The sequence below is a fragment of the Macrobrachium rosenbergii genome, chromosome 24 (genome assembly GCF_040412425.1).
Source record: "Macrobrachium rosenbergii isolate ZJJX-2024 chromosome 24, ASM4041242v1, whole genome shotgun sequence".
Taxonomy (NCBI): domain Eukaryota; kingdom Metazoa; phylum Arthropoda; class Malacostraca; order Decapoda; family Palaemonidae; genus Macrobrachium; species Macrobrachium rosenbergii.
This window is the reverse complement of record NC_089764.1, coordinates 17666862-17685677: the sequence shown is the minus strand read 5'-3', so window position 1 is coordinate 17685677 and position 18816 is coordinate 17666862. Positions and strand designations below refer to the sequence as shown.

At 44.2% G+C, this 18816-nt stretch overlaps 1 protein-coding gene across 1 annotated transcript in view; it reads left to right on the top strand.

Moving 5' to 3' along the window:
* The window catches only part of LOC136851797 (zinc finger protein 91-like), a 61497-nt gene extending 43852 nt beyond the window's left edge, over positions 1-17645 (top strand). Inside the window, exons 7-10 of the mRNA XM_067126109.1 lie at positions 63-224; positions 13137-13221; positions 15316-15430; positions 15804-17645. Of these exons, the coding sequence (XP_066982210.1) occupies positions 63-224; positions 13137-13221; positions 15316-15430; positions 15804-17493 (2052 nt within the window). The 3' untranslated portion in view covers positions 17494-17645. The remainder of the gene's footprint in view (positions 1-62; positions 225-13136; positions 13222-15315; positions 15431-15803) is intronic.
* The last annotated feature ends 1171 nt before the right edge of the window (positions 17646-18816 follow it).

The following is an 18816-nucleotide window of genomic DNA, read 5'->3' as shown; positions in this document are numbered from 1 at the left end:
TTGCCAGCCTAGAAGCACGTGTTGATAAGAAATTTGAGTTATTAGTGAACCCTGTTTTCCAGATTGGGAACAGCTCAGTATGCATCCTCATGGACAGATTTAACATTGTTAGCGCAGTGTCAGTGGAGGGGGCAGCTACTCGTCCCACCAATGCTTCTAGACCAAGGTCCCTCCTAAACTCCCCTTGCTCACCTGGGAGGAAGCAAACTGGTTGTCCAAGAGAGGTTGGTGTGGTTTGCCCATGAGTAGTTGCTGCCTCATCCGAGCCTGTTGTCCGCTTATCCCAGGACTCGGAGGATTGCCGTTGGAAAGGCATCTGCTTGGACGTGCATACATTATCTTCCAGTGACTCGGACTCTAATAGGGCTCAAAAACGCAGTCAGTGCTTTGCTAATGTTTCGAGACTATTGAAAAGGTCTGGTGCCCCGATGGATGAAGATGTTCCCCCGGCTCGTAAGCAAGCATTGGATAAGGCTTGTAGCCCTCTTCCCTCCTGTAGTTTTTGGGAGTCTCCTCAAGCTTCTTGCTTCTTTCCGGTGTCCAACGAGCACCACAAAGTGTCCAAGAAAGTGTTAGTTAGTCCGGTTGTCCATTAAAGTATGTCGAAGCTGGAGCTGCAGGAGAGAAGAAGTTTGGAAAAGTTGCCAGTAGAAATCTGAGTAATGAGGCATGCGCCGAAGGAGTGGTAACAGGATCCACTTCTTCCTCCTCAGAAGAAGAAATTGGCAACAGTTTCACAATAGGCTAGGGGGTCGATGGCGCTTTCTGAATTATGCCTAGATATTATCCAACTTGCGTTGGATCGACTGAAAAGAAGGATCCATAACAGAGGGAGCCTGTTGCGCTGCAGAAGACAAAAAAAAAAAAGATGTAACTGGGGGCGTAACTGCAACTGCCGGAGCAGGAGCAGGCAGCACAGAAGAGGCCATGGTCATTGCTGAAGGAACAGATGAAATCAGGCGCCCAGAAGCGGAAATGGACTTGGGCACCAACAGAATATCTTGTGGCAAATGGTGAACGGACGCCAATGGGCACTCGGGTGCCAATGAGCACTCAGGTGCCAATGAGCACTCGGGAGCTGACAGGTGCAAGGGAGCCAACGACTGCTCAGGAGCCAAAGGGCACTTGGCTAAGGGATGCTCAGGAGACCATGGTCACACAGAAGGTGAATGGCGCTCGGAAAGAGCCACACAACAAGGAGCAGAATGTTCAACTGGTAAAGGAAGTTCTGGCACCACTGGGCACATTGGCAACAAAGACTGCATTTCAGAAGCGAAAGAAGATCAGGTAAAGCTGATTGTTCAGGAGCTACAGGAACTGGAGCTGGGTGCATGGATGCTGGTGATCACTCCAACATCACTATATGCCTAGGCAGATCCCCGAAACTAGGATGGGCGGTTAGAAGAAGACAAGTCCTCGATGCAGACCACCACTTACGAGCAGTAGCATGCTTAGTAGGTTGAAATTGTCCCACTAACTCCAGATGATCTTGGGAGAAACATTCTGGACTGTCCCAAAAACTACAGGATGGTAGACGTTCTAGAGAAGTTTCCTTAACCCTCTTTACAGGAACTGCAGGAGGCTGAGAAATCCCCAGGGTATGCCTCTTCAGAGGGCGAGATTCACCTTGAAAACGCCATTGGTGCCTAGGACTGGAGTCATTGCTGGAAACACTAGATGAAAGACGATCCACTTCCCTAGAGACGCCTTTCCAATGGCACCCTGTCGTAATCTGGGACTCGGCAACAGGTACAACTGAGGGGGCGACTGCCTGTGGGCAGACCCCACCAACTGACTTCGGGCTGCCAGTTTGGCTCCTCCTAGGTTAAGGGGAGTTTGCCAGGAACCTTGGCCTAGGAGAATTGGCGGGACCGACAACCACCTCCTCCACTAACACTTTACCATCACTTTTCACTTTCACCTTGTCCATCAGGACTTTAGCAGCAGCACCAATTTTCTCCATCATATTAACTAATAAACTAAACTTAAGGTTAATTCTAGATTCAAGGCTGGTAAAGGTTAATTCTAGATTCAAGGCTGGTAATGGGGTTGGGATCGGGAATAAGGGAGCCAGGGTGCAGAGTGATTGGTACAGGCTGAGAAGGGGGATTGGGTGGAACAATAGACAGGGAATCAGAATTATTATCAGAAACAGGTTTTGCAGACACCGGACTAGCTAAAGTCTTCTTGCTACTAGCTCTAGCCGCTACTTTCCTCTTTTTGTCCCTGTCTAATTTGGTCAAATGACTACTCAAAGTCTTCCACATTTTAGGATCCCGTGAAACACATTCTCAAATCAGAACATACTTGACCCCTGCAAGATGTACAAAGAGTATGAATGTCATAGCAGGCTTTACAGTCGTGTATTGCAGGCTTTACTGCATTACCTAAACTTTGAGAGCCCAAATCAGACATTGTTGACAAGTCATGAGTCAAAAAATTCTCAAAATTGGTAAGACTGGTCTCCTTTGAAAACCTGACACTATCTAATTGTGCCGAAAAAGGCTATCATAAAGAGAATACTTCACCAGTGATCCAAGATCAACAGAGAAGAGAAATTCCAAAAAACCGCTGCTATCAATCACTGTAACCACAGCCATCAGCCGACAGAAACATATAGAGCTCGTTTGCTAAGCTGGTTCCTCTCTTTTTTTTTTTTCTTGAAGGTGCCAGTTAAATAGGTATTGTACTAGGAATTATGCAATAAAATCATTGCCATAGGTTTTAAAGTTATTTCTTGTATAATTAGTTATTGAGTTGGGTTGATTTTGTATATTTTTGGTAAATAATAAGTATGTGGTACAGTATTATATATAAGTTTTACAGTCTTGTATCTCTTCTCCAGGTCTCATGGCTTTGATATCGTGACTTTTTTTCCTGACTGTTTGGAGGGCTGATCCATGTAGAAATTATGGCAGTTAGTGTTGGCTAACTGTGTGCTTCTTGTTATGACACAAGGTCTCTGGTACCATCCAAGGAGAAAGTAAGGTAAGAATGAGTAATACGTACAAGTGTAGCTCAAGTTGCCACTGCATACCATGAGAAGCAAACTTTAATAACCATTATAGTTCACAGATTTTATGTTTCACTGAGTGAGTGTTTTTGCCATAAAAAGTGCAGCTTAACAGACATATTATGGAGTTGCCTTTAAACTAATTACAACATATTTATGTGATTATGCCGTATGAAGTACTGTATAAGATATTGTGTTGATACCAACTGCAAGTATTTCCAATTTCATTAATTCTTTAACACCATTTATTTCCATGTAATGGTCTGTTTTTTATCATAATTTTAGTAGAGAAAGAACATAAACAGTTGAATCATTTCTGTTTAAGAATTATAGTAGTGACATCATTTCTGGTTTAAGAATCACGGTGCAGATGCCATAATTGATTAAGAATCACTGTTCTCTCCAAAAATAAGCAATTATGGATGAGATAAAGTTTTTAAATGGACATGATAATGATTTAATATTTTGGGTTCATGATATCTGACAACAAAACAACATGAGTTATAAGAAGCAAGAAGATCCAGTCTGCTCACCCCCTTATTAAAAATTAACCCTTGCAATCACTTGGCCTTTGTGAGTTCTGACTTTATATGGGAGGATCTTGTGGTGAAAGTTGGTTTGGTTGTTGACTCTTAGGCCAAAATAGTTAGGGTGTGTGTTTAGTGAGTGGGAGAATCCTGCCAACTTACACTGGCCCCCATCAAAGATACAGCAATACAGTACAGGTAGTTAATCAGCAGCACTTCAAGTTGACCTCAGTTGTGGAGGCTGTTTAACCATTAGAAACATTGTCTCATATTTTATTTGGTTTTGATTAGTCTGTGCATGAGTCCACTTCATGTGGGAGAGCTTGGAAGATGTCTTGGGTATGTGCTTAATAGATTCATGTCCTTCCATGATATTGATTCCCATCAATTCCTTTGTTGTTTGCAGGGGGCCAGGATTGCACCTGCAATTTCCTTTGTAAAGATTGTGAATGATGGCCACTGTTTTAGTGGTAGAAGGTTAACTCAAAGAGCAGGGCAATTAAGAAAACTGCTTCAGTGTTGTCAGAAGGAAATACACCTACCTTCACCCCTCAGTCCTCTTCTAGTGATAGGGTAACCACTACACCTCCTGAGACTGTTCTCCATCTGTCTCTTTATGCTTAACCCTTAATGGACGGATCCCTTCATGAGATGATCTAAAACAGGTTTTGGGTGGTGGATGGATCCCCTCCAAGGAGTATTAATATTACGTGCCATACGATTTGGCTGTATCGATTGGGAAAGAGTTTCCATCACTTCAATGGCCCATAAATGAATAGTGGCAACTACAGTATTCAGCTCAGCTCAAGCAGTGGGCATGTCAGGGAATCAGTATTGTTTTTGACTTGAAGGGGAATGTCTTGCTCCTCTCTCTCCCATGAGAAAGTCTGTTTATTTATTTGCTCATAATTATAACCAGGGATTGCTGTTGGTTTTAGTTTTTATCTTTATGATATGATGTACATGATATACAAACCGTCGGTCCTTTACATTAGGAATTACTTTCAGCGGAGCTGGAAACAGCCGTTGAACTTTTGAACAGGGTGGTTAGGCAGTTAACTACTGTCCAGGAAGCAGGGGTACTGGGATGGGAGGGTAGAAGTGTAATACTTTCCATTCAAGCTTAGATATGGACCTACACGCCCTTTGCCCCACCTGCAGAGGACATGTGTGTTCGCGCAATTCTCCTCGTACTGAGTGTTGTTTCTGGTCTGCCAAGCAGTGGGCAAAGTTTGAGGGGAGGAGACAGTACCAAAGGAAGCCCGCCAAGGCGTTGTTTGAGGGTTATATACCCCCGACAACTCCCTTAGTGGCTAACCTGTTGGGATCGTTTCTCCCTCCCAGCATGCTTCCCCTTCTTGCTGCCTCTCCCTCGGATGAAGACTCCCCCTCCCCTTCCTCATTTGTTTTGTCAGGTGTGGAAGGCCACAGGGGAGCGGATGATCAGGACAGCCTCTCTGGGGCCTCTCCTCGCTCCAGGGGTGAATTTTTTCCCTCGGAGCGAGAAGAGGCTTCCATTTTTGACCTGACCTTTCTTCAGGTTTGGCGGTGGAAGCGTCTCTCGGTGGCCAGGTGTCTGAACTCACTTCTACCCTGGCTGCACCCGGTCTTCCTGGCATTCCATTGCTGGAGGGCTTGGTATCTCATCTGTCTGGCGCTCCAGTGACGGCCCATGCAGCCACCACACCTACCGTCACCATGACATCATTTGACAAGCTGCCTGTGACAGTGGCCTCGCACCTGGGCACCCAGGTGTCTGCCGCTCCTACCACGCTCCATTCCGTGCCACTGCCTCCTGGTTTCCTGGCCCCATTCTCTCTGCCTGGCCCCTCAAGAATGGTCACATCATCAGTGCCGTAAATCTCCATGCCTGCCCCTACTGTTGCCAACCCACGCTAGTTCCCGACTCCGGTTCCAGCTCCTGGTTACTCTGACTTTTGGCTTGGCCTGGCTCCCGCTCATGCTCCACCTGTGTCCTCGACCCATGCACTGTCTTCTGGCTTTCCTGGCTCCTGCGCTGTTCCACCTGCTCAGGTAGCTGCTGGCCCGATCACCAAAGTCTCTGCTACCCGGGTTGTGCCCGCTTTCCTGGCTCCCCTGGCTGCGCCTGTGCCTTCTGCTGCTCCCTCGTGGATGGGGAACCTGACCGCCATCCTGAAGAAGATGACAAAGAAGTTGAAGAAGAGGTCTAGGAAGGTGTCCTCCTCCTCCTCCTCCTCCTCCTCCTCCTCCTCCTCCTCCTCCTCCTCCTCCTCCTCCTCCTCCTCCTCCTCCTCCTCCTCCTCCTCCTCCTCCTCCTCCTCCTCCTCCTCCTCCTCCTCCTCCTCCTCCTCCTCCTCCTCCTCCTCCTCCCCTCCTCCTCCTCCTCCTCCTCCTCCTCCTCCTCCTCCTCCTCCTCCTCCTCCTCCTCCTCCTCCTCCTCCTCCTCCTCCTCCTCCTCCTCCTCCTCCTCCTCCTCCTCCTCCTCCTCCTCAACCAATCCATTGGACCCCGGGTCAGTCATCTCGGGAGCCGAGGGAGTGCCGACCATGGTTTGCACTCACTCTGCTGTGCCGAAGAAGCCCGCTTCTAAGGCCAGCATATTTGTGTCGGACACTCGTTTGTGAGCCACACCGAGTACCAGGGTCTCTAGGGAGACCCGAGTACCCCGGTCTGGTACCCGAGAAACCTCTCCCATACCAACTCGGGCACAGGACGGGAGAAGAAATGTGGGCAAGCAGGTGCTCTGACTCTTCCTGCTAGCACTTCTTCAAGTGCCAAGCAAGGTTCCCGGGAAGGTGCGCCGGTCTCTCGGGTCTGGACACCTGGCGAGACAGAGAAGACGTCCCCTGCTCAGTCTTCCCGAGAGGTTTCAGCCTCGAAGAAGGCTGGGTCATGTCTAGAGAACAATGCAAGTTCTCGCCAGCCAGCCATGCGCTCGACTCCTCCTAGTCCCCAGCTGCATTCGCGGAGCCAGCCTGGCTCGGGGGAGTCGAGTACTCGGCTCGACTCACGTGAGCTGCTCCGCTCTCCTTGGGAGAACACTTCACCAAGGCAAAGTGTTCTCCTCGACCCAGGTCGCTGTCACCACCGCAGGGTGGTGACCGCTCCCGGCCCACTGCTCCTGCTGGTTCGGCCAGCAGGATCAGTGGGGGCACCCGATCCTCCTTGCCTGTCCCCTAAACCTCCTGGGCTCCTCCCAAGGGGTGCAAATCGGACAGGAAGAACTCCAGCAAGTTGTCTCCCCAGAGTTCTTCCTGGGGGGTGTACTTGCCTGGCTCGGTCCTCAGATCAGCCAGGTCGTACACCCACGTGGTGCAGGAAGGATCACAGGGATCTGCTGAGGTTCTCACTCCTGCAAGGGGAGTAGATTGGGAGGGCTGCACCCTGGAAGGACTCAAGGGTCCTCTTCCCCAGGACGTGGACACCCCTGAGATACAGAGGACTTTTCTGAGGTAATTGCGCTGATTCGTCAGCACAACGACCTCGGGGAAGGGACCACAGCTTCATCTGTGGATCATCCTTCGCGCCTCGAATCCTTTTGGGGGCTGAAAAAGAAACCCAAGGTTTCAGTAGGGCTGCCATGGTCCACTCTTGCCGAGGGGGTCCTCGATCAAGTGAATGGTCTTGTGTCTGGGCAAGACAGTTTCCTCCGATCAAACCGCTCGGACAAGCTGCTTCCCCCTCCTCTGCCTCATCAGAAGTGCTTCTATACGCCCTCGGAGAGGGCATTGCCGCCCGCCTAAGCAGGTTGACCAGGACCTGGTTCATCTAGGCCTGGGTCTCTCGTTGCAGCAACTTACTGCAGAGAGTATTTATCTCTTGCAACAAGAGTCAGCAACCCTGGAAGCCACTGCCATGGCAGCTTTCCAGGCAGTCTCCTGGTTGGATCTGTTCTGTGGTCATTCACAGTATCCAAAGTGGCTACTTCCTCGGGCACTATTGTACCTGAGGAAGACTCCGCTTTTGGGAGACTATGCCAGTCTGGAGGTAGGGCCATCTCCTACCCCACCAGACAGCAAACCTGTGGGCTAACCTGGACCTGAAGCGGAGAGACGCCGTTCTTTCTCGCTTCACCAAGTCCGTGGGGCCTGAGTCGGCAATGACCCTGCGGAACGGACCGTTGCTGGGGTCTACCTCTCTCTTCCCTAGAGAGTAGGTGGAGGCTGTGGTGGACAAGCGTCGGGTTGATGACAGTGACTGCCTTGTTTACCAGGCAGTGGCCAAGACCTCCGGTTCTTCGCGTTTCCACTGTGGCCAGGCCCTCGGGTCAGGCTAGCTCTTCCTCGGCCCCTAAGAAGCCCCAGTCTTCGAAGGGATCTCGTGGGAACACCCAGCCTTCTTCTTCCTCTGGAAAGGGTGGTCTCCCTGCCCCTTTCAGCCCGCTTTCCAATCCAGTAAAGGGGCAAAGGGAAGAAGAAGAACGGGAAACGCTAGGGGTGGCGTTCCCCCATCGACTGCTGCCGAAGGTGGGGGGGTGCCTGTCATGCCATTGGGCAAGATGGCAGCGATATGGAGCCAAGACCTGAATAGTGGATGTCCTTCAGGAGGGATATCTACTACCCTTCGAGTCTCGGCCACCCCTCACCAACTCTCCGATCCGTCTCCGCACCTACATCCAAGGATCACCAAAGGATACTGCACTAAAGCAAGAAGTGCAAGCCATGCTGGGCAAAGGTGCTATGGGAGTCGTGCTGGATCGGTCCCCAGGCTTTTACAGCTATGTCTTTCTGGTAGAGAAAGCCACAGGGGGTTGGAGACTGGCCATAGACCTTTCTCCTCTGAACCGATTCGTTCACCAGACTCGGTTCACGGTGGAGACAGCACGATCCGTGCTCACCTCCATCAGGGAGAACGACCTCATGGCTACGGTGGACTTGAAGGATGCGTATTTCCAAATACCCATTCATCCATCCTGTTGCAAGGACCTCCGCTTCATCCTCGCCTCGGGGAGACAGTCTTCCAATTCAGGGCACTCTGTTTCGGGGGCTCGACCTATCCCCAGGTGTTCATGAGGGTGTTCTTTCTCGTGTCAGCTTGGGCCCATTCACACGGGATACATCTACTGAGGTTTTTTGATGACTGGCTGGCCCTGGCGAGCTCCCGCTCACGGTTGCTACAGGACAGGGATTGGTTCCTCGTGGCTTTGCCGCGAGCTTGGGATCGGGGTAAACCTCGAGAAGTCAGATCTCAACCCCAAGCAGAGGATAAAGTACCTGGGCATGCTGATAGACACAGTAGTATCGAAAGTCTTTCCCTTGAACTCTCGTATCAGCAAGTTCAGGAAGGCAGCACAACTGTTCCATTCTTGACAGGAACAGCCAGTCGGCAATGGCAAGTTGTCACCTGTCATCACTGGAGAAGCTGGTCCCTCGTGGGCATCTTCACCTGCGGTCTCTACATTGGAAACTAAAGGCGTATTGGTCCTAGTCCCGAGACCCCCTGTCCTTTCTCATCCCTCTTTCCGAGGAGGTGAGAGAGGACCTTTGCTGGTGGATGGACGGCAGGAACCTCTTAATAGGACATGCTGCTGCTCTCGGATGCATCGACCGAGGGATGGTGCATATACCTGGAGGAGTTGCCAACATTGGGAGTGTGGCACCGAGATGACAAGCACCTTCACATCAACATCTTAGAACTCAAGGCAGCCTTCTTGGCTCTCCAAGAGTTCCGGGATCGAGTGATGGGACACTCCGTGGTACTGATGAGTGACAACACCACGGTAGTGGCATACATCAACAAGCAGGGGGGTCTAGTATCCCTCCCGTTCCACTAGTTGACCATGCAGGTGCACGAGTGGGCCGTGACTCACTCATTAGAGCTGTCAGCCAGGTACATTCCAAGCAAGAGGAATGTCATGGCAGACAAGCTCAGCTGCCAAAATCAGGTGATCGGAACAGAATGGTTTCTTCACCCAGAAGTCACGGAAAGGCTGTTCGACCTATGGGGGCATCCAGTCATCGATTTGTTCGCCACCCAGAAAACTCTAGGTCTTCTGCTCAGTCGTGCTGGACCCATGGGTCGCTGCGGAGGACGCGTTCCAGCACCCATGGGACAACCTCGAGGTCTGCGCCTTTCCTCTGTTCTGTCTGGTTCGCAGAGTGATCAACCAGGGAATGATTACTCCTAATCTCAGAATGATTCTGGTGGCTATCCTGACCTGCTAGCCCTGTGTCTTCATGGCTGGAGGTTATTCACCATCCTCTGCAAGCGGGAGGCTTTTCGCATCACGCAGCAACGGAGATGGCCGGGTACCTTAGACAATCCTCCACAGCAGTATACCAGGGAAAGTGGTCCGTCTTCTGTGGTTGGTGTCGTGGACAGGGTATCGTGCTAGTCGGAGCTACTGTTCAGATCTCTTTCTGGCTTCGTGAGACGATAAGGAGAGCGTATTCTGCTGCTGGAGGAGACGACACCAGTACGCTTCGTCCGAGAGCTCACAAAGTCCGCAGCATTGGTCCGTCCCACTCATTCCAGAAGAACCTGCCTGTTCCACAGGTTTTGAAGGTAGTCGCGTGGTCCCAACAGACCACCTTTACTTCCTTCTACCTTCAAGATGTTGCACACAAGTCCTTGGACACTTTCTCCTTGGGTCCTGTGGTGGCTGCTCAACAAGTTGTGTAGCTTACCCAGCTCCTCTAACAGGACAGGTTGCATCTTGCCTAAGGTGTACAGTTGTGATTGGGAGAATGAATGTGGAGTGACTGGCCTCTCTTCCTTCTCATCTTGACTCACTTCCTACAGGCAGGGAGAGGACGTGCCGTTACATGCTGGATCTGGCGGTCGATACAGGTAAGCACTCAGCTAGAGCTTCCGTTCTATTTCAATTCAGGATTATAGAAGCAACCCCACTCCTTCCCCTTGCAAGGGGGGGAAGGAGACCATGACAATAAGACAAACCCAATGCTTGTAATTGGCTTAATGTCACCGACTCTAAGTTCTTCCTAGCCTACTTTGCATGAACTGATGCTTCCTCTTTCATGCAAAGGAACCCAGAAGTCTGACAGTTGGTCTTGCATTTCTTACAACTTGATCATTTTGTCAGAAGCAGTTTGCCTTTCCTTGCTCTATTCAACCAGGAAGGGAAGACAAGGTGTGGTGAACTCCTGTCATTTCTTAGAGACTCACACAGATTCCTCCTTCCAACCAGTGAGTCTTCTTAATGCAAAGGACTGACGTTTTGTATATTGTGTCGGAACAAATCACAGTTTTTAAAGTAAATTGTATTTTTCCTAACTATACAAACCCAAGGTCCTTTACATTATATTTAATGCCCACCCCTCTCATGCCACCCCTCAATCTGAAACCTGGGCCGAAAGGCGAATTGGAATGTTTGCATCTGGGCAGGCAGTACTCCCGCCTCCTGGACAGTAGTTAACTGCCTAACCACCTTGTTCAAAAGTTCAATGGCCGCTTCCAGCTCCGCTGAAAGTAATTCCTAATGTAAAGGGCCTCAGGTTTGTATAGTTAGGAAAAATACCATTTACTTTAAAAAATTGTGATTTTGCGAAGAAAAGTGCAAAGAAATATTAGAAAAAACATGTATACCTCCAAAAAACTTACTGCATCTCCCAATCTCAGTAAATTTACGTAAATATTTTACCACAGATATACTCAGAATTTGCTACTGAATTTAGTTCTTATCTATTATGATATTGTGTGAGCTGTAATTATAATTTTACAAAATAAAATAAATTATTAGAAAAAACATGATTAACTTGGTAAAATTTACGAGTGTTTTGTAAGAGAGGCCCCACACAGAGTTGTAAATAGTCACTTTCAGCTTCCTGTGGGAGGTAGTGAAAAATTTTTAGAATTTTTTTTTTCTTGCAGCACGTGCATTTGCACATCTTCCGCTTTCCATGGATGTGTTTTTTTCTTAAATTGGCCAACCTTAAAGTTTGCCCCATCTTGGGGGTTGCATGATATATAATTAACCTGTCCCTTGACGGTTAATTGTTTGGAGAGGACTTAACAAAGTTTTTGGTATGCCCTTCCTTGCTTTCCTAAAGCAATTAGCTAGATGTTCTAACACTGAGCATTCCACATACACTCATCAAGCAGCCTGGTGGTTCTATCTCACAACCTATGCTAAACCAAACTTGTCTCTGAAGTTCCCTTTAGAACCCCAGGAACTGCCATAGATTCTTTGGCCATCTTTCAACTTTACAGGGAGCTCTCCTTTGTTACCTTCTTGTTGCACCTGGCAAGCCCAGTTACCGTTGCTGTTGCTGTCTCAGTAAGGGATTCTTTTGTGGAGGGGTTCTTTCATTTTTTCGCCTGATGCAGTGAGTCTAGGGTTTTCCCAGGCACTGACTTCAACCACACCCTCAGCAAAGCTAGAGATACTGACAGAGTAATGTAGGATTAAGGCAGAGAAGTGTTAGCACGCCTTTCCTAGTAGTCTTTGAGCTTGTCATCCTCCTCTTCAACTAAATCACCTTCCCAGGCACTGACTTCAACCACACCCTCAGCAAAGCAAGAGATACTGACAAAGTAATGTAGGATTAAGGCAGAGAAGTGTTAGCATGCCTTTCCTAGTCCTCTTTGAGCTTGTCATCCTCCTCTTCAATAAATCACCTTCTGACTCTTTTAGGTCTCCTGATTGACAGAGGCAGGGAGAGAGCTCAGAAGTCTTCTTTCAAGTCTTCTTTCCATGAGATGTCCCACCTGACATCACATGGACACCATTATTCCTCAGAGAGGGTTGACACATATTGTTTGTGAGACTGATCCTCTAGGAGGGGGACTGATGATTCTGTTTGTGATTGTGCTGCAGCTGTTTATTTGCTTGAACCTTTCCAGTGAGAAGGTCTGACCTGGCCAGTGTCCAGCATGGTATCCATGACTTCATGACCTGTCACCTGTGCATAGTATTGAGTCTTGTTTTGGCTAGACATTGCACTGTCCACAAGTGTGGCTTATGACTGTCCAGCTGCTAGGCATTAGTCCTAGAGGCTTAGATAGAAATTGGCTGACTTGATTCTGCTGCTGGAGTGTGTTGCTGATAGGGAAGTTGATCATTCCCAGTCATCCTCCATTTCTTTGGATGGGGGATATCACTACTCAGGTGGTTTTCAGGCTTTGAGATGTTTCCTTTTGGTGGCGTGGGATCTCAGATTGGAGCCACACCAGATTATGAAGGAATGACAGTTCCGAGAGATCATTGTTTTGTCGGAGGACATTGGTTTTGGAGAGCCTTTGAGAGTTATCCAAGGCCTCCTGCATACCTAAACAAGTGGTTCCTTGGGTTTGCTCCAGAACTCATGTCATCTATGTTGGTCCAGAGAATTCGTTTTCCTCGCTCAGGTTCTTGAGGCTTCTGCCACTGCTTGCATGAAAGAGGAAATATTACATGCCGGAGGATACAGTGGCTTACCCCCAACAAGATCATCATGTCTTTCTTTTGGCTGACAAACAAACTCCCATGAAAACAGCTTCGTGGAGAGGAATTGCTTTCTTGTCCTTTGAAGTAGTAGCCTTGGAGTCAATCACCAGGGCTATGCTCAAATTATTTGGATGGCTAAACTGCGTTTAAAAACATTGGTGGACTTCTTTGTGTCTGCCTTCTCCTTGGAGAATAACCTAGTAGAGTTTAGGAAGTTGTTTACATTAAGATGAAGGATATTGAGTATCCTCACATACCAGTATATGAACCTATTGGTCAAACTAATGTTTCTGTTAAAGTAATAATTCCACTGGGTAAGGGAACCGTGCTTGCAAACAGAGAAAGTTATCCCAGCAAATAATCCACAAATGATGTGGGTTTCTCTCAAAATTTTCCATATATGTACATGTTACTCTTCTTGACATTTATTTTCTCTTTAACCATTATGTTCAGTGTTTTAGCAAAGGCCAGAAGATTGTGAGGTTGTAATAAAAGTTTGGTGCTCACTCAGGGTTCTTTTTATAAATTTCAAAACTCAGACCAGCACAAAATCTTCAGTATGTGTAATGCAAATCCAAGATTTGAGTTTGCTGTTTCACCAGTTAGCTTAATCTTTCCCTTAACAATCATAGATATTTGCAGCGGAAAAAGATTAGGACTGACCCTGTAAATGAAAGTTGTTCCCAAATGCAAATAACCAACACTAAACGTATTACAGTACGATAAGCAACACAAATAACATACAAGTAGTGTATGAGGGAAGATACACAGGAGTTAACAAGAGACTAATCAACTCATTAAACAATATAAAACTACAAAAATCAGAGAAAAAAAATGTGTCAGAGAAGAATACACACTTAGTCTTAAACTGAAACTAAATTTATTAAAACCTAATCCTAACATGCAAAACTTAAAACCATAAACTAAAACTAAGCAAACAAGGAACCAAGTAGCTAACAGCTAGTTGCTAGTTGGTACACAAATGCCTGATACCAAAACCAGCATGCATTAAAAATTGCAAACTCGTCCTTACTAGAACGACAATGGTATCATTAAGAAAGGAAATGGTAATTATAGTTCTTTCATAAAATACAAGCAAAAATGTAGTGAAAACCCTCTAGCCAGCTAAGAAAGCACAAATCTTAACTCAGGAATTAAGCTATAAATATCTTTATTATCACATGAACAAAAATTAGGATTGGGAAAACTAAATGAATAATGACACTGATAAAAAGATCAGTAAATGAAAACTATTCTTTGAAAAATAATCAACTATTCTGGGGATCTCTGTGAGCTGTAAATCAATTACTAGACACCCAAGAATTGAAGCGCAAGTGCATGCGCGATGTTTTCAGAGACACGCAACATTTGCAAAATCCTCAAGAAACCCTGCAGAAGTGTATGTTTAATTTTTGTAATAATTAATAAGTTTTCATGCTTTTGTGTAAAATCTATATGAAAAATGTATTATTTTTATTCTTGTACATGCATAAATATGATACAAAGGTAATTACAGCACATACATTTAGTGTACTTTTACAAGTTGTGATACCCATTCGAAAAGTTACTGCACTTTTCAAAGATGACATCCCTGCAGAAAGTGGTTGTTAAATTTTTGAAGTAATTTATAAGTTTTCATGCTTTTAAGTGTAAAATCAGTATGGAAAATATGTATTATTTATTTTTTTGTACATAAATAGTTAGTGCTCACACATATTTTTATAACATATTATTTCTCTGCATGTCTTTACCTGTACAGTATGTAATTTTAAATGGATTGCATTTTACCTGTACCCTCTACGAACATTACATATGTTTTCATTATTTTATTGAATTGTACCTTTGTTATGACTGTGGCGCATGAAGTTCACCTAGTGACGCAAAGAAAATATCTTTTACTCTGAGTGACAAAGAAAATGGCATCCCATGAATTAGGGGTAACATTAGTATACATACATACCTACTGTAAATGCACTAGTGTGGCAAATACAATACCCATTACAATACTGTACTGTACTCTACTTTTACATCAACCATTTATTTCTTTTATAAGGTTAATGTATTAAGAAAGCTTTTAAATGAAATTACAGTAACTTTAATTTCATTTAAAAGTTAGCTTAATACTTTGGAAGCATTATATAGCATCATATTTAGTGTTTAAATTTTAGAAATAAGCATTTATTAGCACTTTTAGCGACCATACCAAACTTACGCGAATTCTCACCTTACGCAAGAGGTAAGGTCGAGGTATTACTGTATAATCTTTCTTCCTTCAGGTAATTTGTGTGTGTAGGATTTTGGTTTGACACAAAATGGACCATGCTATAGGTTTTGGTTATGTTAAAACAAATTATTTTTATACGTTATGAATGTACTCTACTTTAAAATCTCTTAATATTGTTTTGCAGGTCTTTACAAATGGGTAAATGTTTCTCAAAATAAGCTGTGCAGCAACACGACAAAACAACACCCCATTGCAGATGATGTTATAGAGAAGTACTTAGAAGAATGGACTCATCAGATGTAAAACAATATCTGAGGCTGCTTTTGTGAATACTCTATTCAGTCCGGTTAACTGGAAGTTCTATTGAAATTTCTTACTTGATAAAAATGTGTTAATTGTATGTTGCAGATTTTAATATTGACGCATATTTTGATTATACAGTATATTGCTGAGAATGCAGTTAATAACATTGCTTAGTTATACAACATTCATCTGATACCTGAGACATTACCTTTGATCAAACACTTTGTGTGCCTCTGTTAGATATTTTTTTAGTATCTTAAGAATAACCGTATATAAAAAATTAACATTACCTCCTTAACATATTTTTAACATTAAAAGTTGTAAAGAATGTAAAAGGATGTGGATTTCACTAATCATTTGATTTGCTAGTACATCCAAAAGCTTTTGCAACATGGATGTTTGTAGGAAAATCAATGAAGGTGATCCTAACAAGATTATTGCAATTAAGGAGTATTCTGTGAATAAATACAAGAAGAAAAAAATGGTCCCATCACACACAAGTTCATTTGAGAAATGTCCTTCAGAACAGAAAAAAAATATAGTTTCAGGAGAGACTGAGAAAAGATATGCTTTCAGATCACAGATTATGAAAGCTTCATCATATAATTCTGATTGCTCCAATCAGAGTTTTAATCCTAATGCAGAAGATAAGAGAAATAATAGTCCAGCATCGAATATAAAAAAATCTAAGAATGTTATCAGCAGGGCTAGGATTGTGCCAGCAGATTTTCCAGGTGGTTCAGAATCAACCTCTTTAGAAAAGGGTGAAACTGATGAAGGGGATGCTGGAAATAGTATCATTAATACAAAGAAAACAGATTCTGTTGGCGAAGGGAATGAAAGGTTCACTTGTGAGGTTTGTAAGAAAGAATTTCTTGCCAGAAAGACATTAAAAAATCACATGCGTATGCACAAGAATGTTAGACCATTTTTGTGTGATGTTTGTGGAAAGACCTTTAGTGAGCTTAGGTATTTGGATTTGCACATCTTAACACATACCAAATTGAAAGAACATACCTGTGAAGAATGTGGTAAGAGTTTCACTCATTATTGGCATTTAAAGTCCCATGCTGTAGTACACAGTGATGAGAAACCATTTCAGTGTGAAGAGTGTGGCCGTAATTTCCGTCGTAGCTTTACACTACGTTTCCATAAGAGAACTCACACAAATGAACGACCCCACCAGTGTGATGTGTGTGGAAAATCTTTCACCCAGCCTAGTAGCCTAAAGACACATCAGAAATTGCATTCAGGAGAGAGACCACATTTTTGTAGTGTTTGCAGTGAGAGGTTTACATTGAAGTCTGCTTTGCAGTCGCATATGCGCACACACACTAAGGAAAAACCTTTTAGTTGTGAGTACTGCAGTAAAAGCTTTGCTCAGCCCAGTGCTCTTAAGAATCACTTGAAGACACACGGGAAGGATAAGACTAGAAGTTCTGTGTGTAAGAAAGAAGATTTTTCAAGCGATGATGACACACCATCTGAAAAGAAGGCTAAAAAGCACCAGTGTGAAATTTGTGGCCGCTCGTTTGCTGTTAAAAGCACTTTGAAAATACATATGATGAGACATGTAGGAGAAAGACCTCATAAATGTAATGTCTGTTCTAAGAGTTTCACTCAGTCAAGTACCTTGAAAATTCATATGCGAACTCACACTGGTGACAAACCATATGCTTGTAGTGTTTGTGATGCTCATTTTACTTATAGGTATGCTCTCCAGAAGCACAGTTTAAAACACAAAAATGCGAGAGAATTTAGCGATGAAGAATGTCTGGAACAGGGAGATAATGGGAACAAAGTGAAATTCAGTGAAGTAGAAGACAGTGATACTGACCAAACAGTATCATGGACAGATGATGAAAATGTAGTAAAGAAAAATGATAGAAGTGAAGTTCAACATGAAGAATTGAGTAGGAATGTCAGTAGTGATGTTAAGGATACAAATGTGAAGTTTAATGGTGATGAAGATCAAAGGAAAAATTCTAAAAATAGAACATCCATGAACTTTTTAGAAGTATTTCAATCTACTCTCAAAGCTGCTTCTGACTGCAATTAATTTTGAGATTATATCTGTTACTGAGTGATTGTGCTGATTTGTACAGTTTTAGGTTATTGTAACTGCATCAGTATTTAAGCATTTTTATGATGTGTCGTGTCTAGCACACTGTAGGTTGTATTAAAGGTCCTTTTCAAGATATTTTTGGAGCCAGCTTTATTGCTTGCTGCCTTTTGTTTTTCATCCAACTCTGTTGGTCTCCTCCCACCATGATGTCCAACTTTGTTAACCTTAACTTGCTCCACTTTTCACCTTACATTATTGCTGAAAAACAACATTGTTAATAATAAAAATTTCTTGAAGGCTCTTTGATACATGCCAACTTCAGGTAACCTGAGGGGAAAAATAAAAAAAATGAAATTGAATATTTATTACTGTGGAATAATGCAAAAGTAAACCTTGACTCTAGTACTTTATTTTGATACAAGAATTTTTGTGAAAACTATATGTAAAATATTTTTTTTTATGGCTCAGAACAAGCTGATGTACGTCCCATCCCTGTAGTTGCACAGATGGGCAAAGCTAGGAACCTCAGTAGCCCACACCACAGTCACAATAAATGCACTTCAAGTTCTAGATGAAATTGAGGAAACACCTGAAATTAATTTATGTAATTATTACATTTTTTATGGTTATATACAGGCAGTCCCCAGTTTACGACGGAGTTCCATTTTTACGTCGCGTTTTAAACCAAAAATCGTCATAAACTGAAAAATCGTTGAAAATCGTCAAAAATCCTGAGAAAACTGTACTTTTAATGCTTTGGGTGTATGGAAAACAATGTAAACTGCATTTTTATTGAGTTTTTCATCAAAAAACCTCCAAATTTATATTATTCTGCTGTTTTGGAGCCATATTTCTTCCGTCGGATTGGCGTACGATGCATCATAACCCCAGAACATGCGTCGTAAACTGGGAAATAATTTCTGATGAATATATCTGAAAAGCGTCGTAACCTCGGAACGTCGTAAGCCGGACCATCGTAAACCGGGGACTGCCTGTACATTTAAAAGTCCAGGTCTGCATACATCAGTTATGGTTTGTGTGCTTTTATGTTGATGTTCTTGGTTTACTTAAATGTTATTTATCTTGCTTCTTGCATTGTCGCTGCTTTGTCTTTTCCAAATATGTATCATTTGTTTTTTTAAGTGAATGTATAGATTCTCATGATATTCTCCTGTAAAATGTATAAAGTATGATTTTTCCAAAATATTATGATATGCTTTGTAAATGTTGCATGATTTTTCTTTATACGAGATATTGTTTAGTGTGTTCTGTATATTAATAATAGTTATGTAAAAATGTCTTTGCAATGTCAGTTCT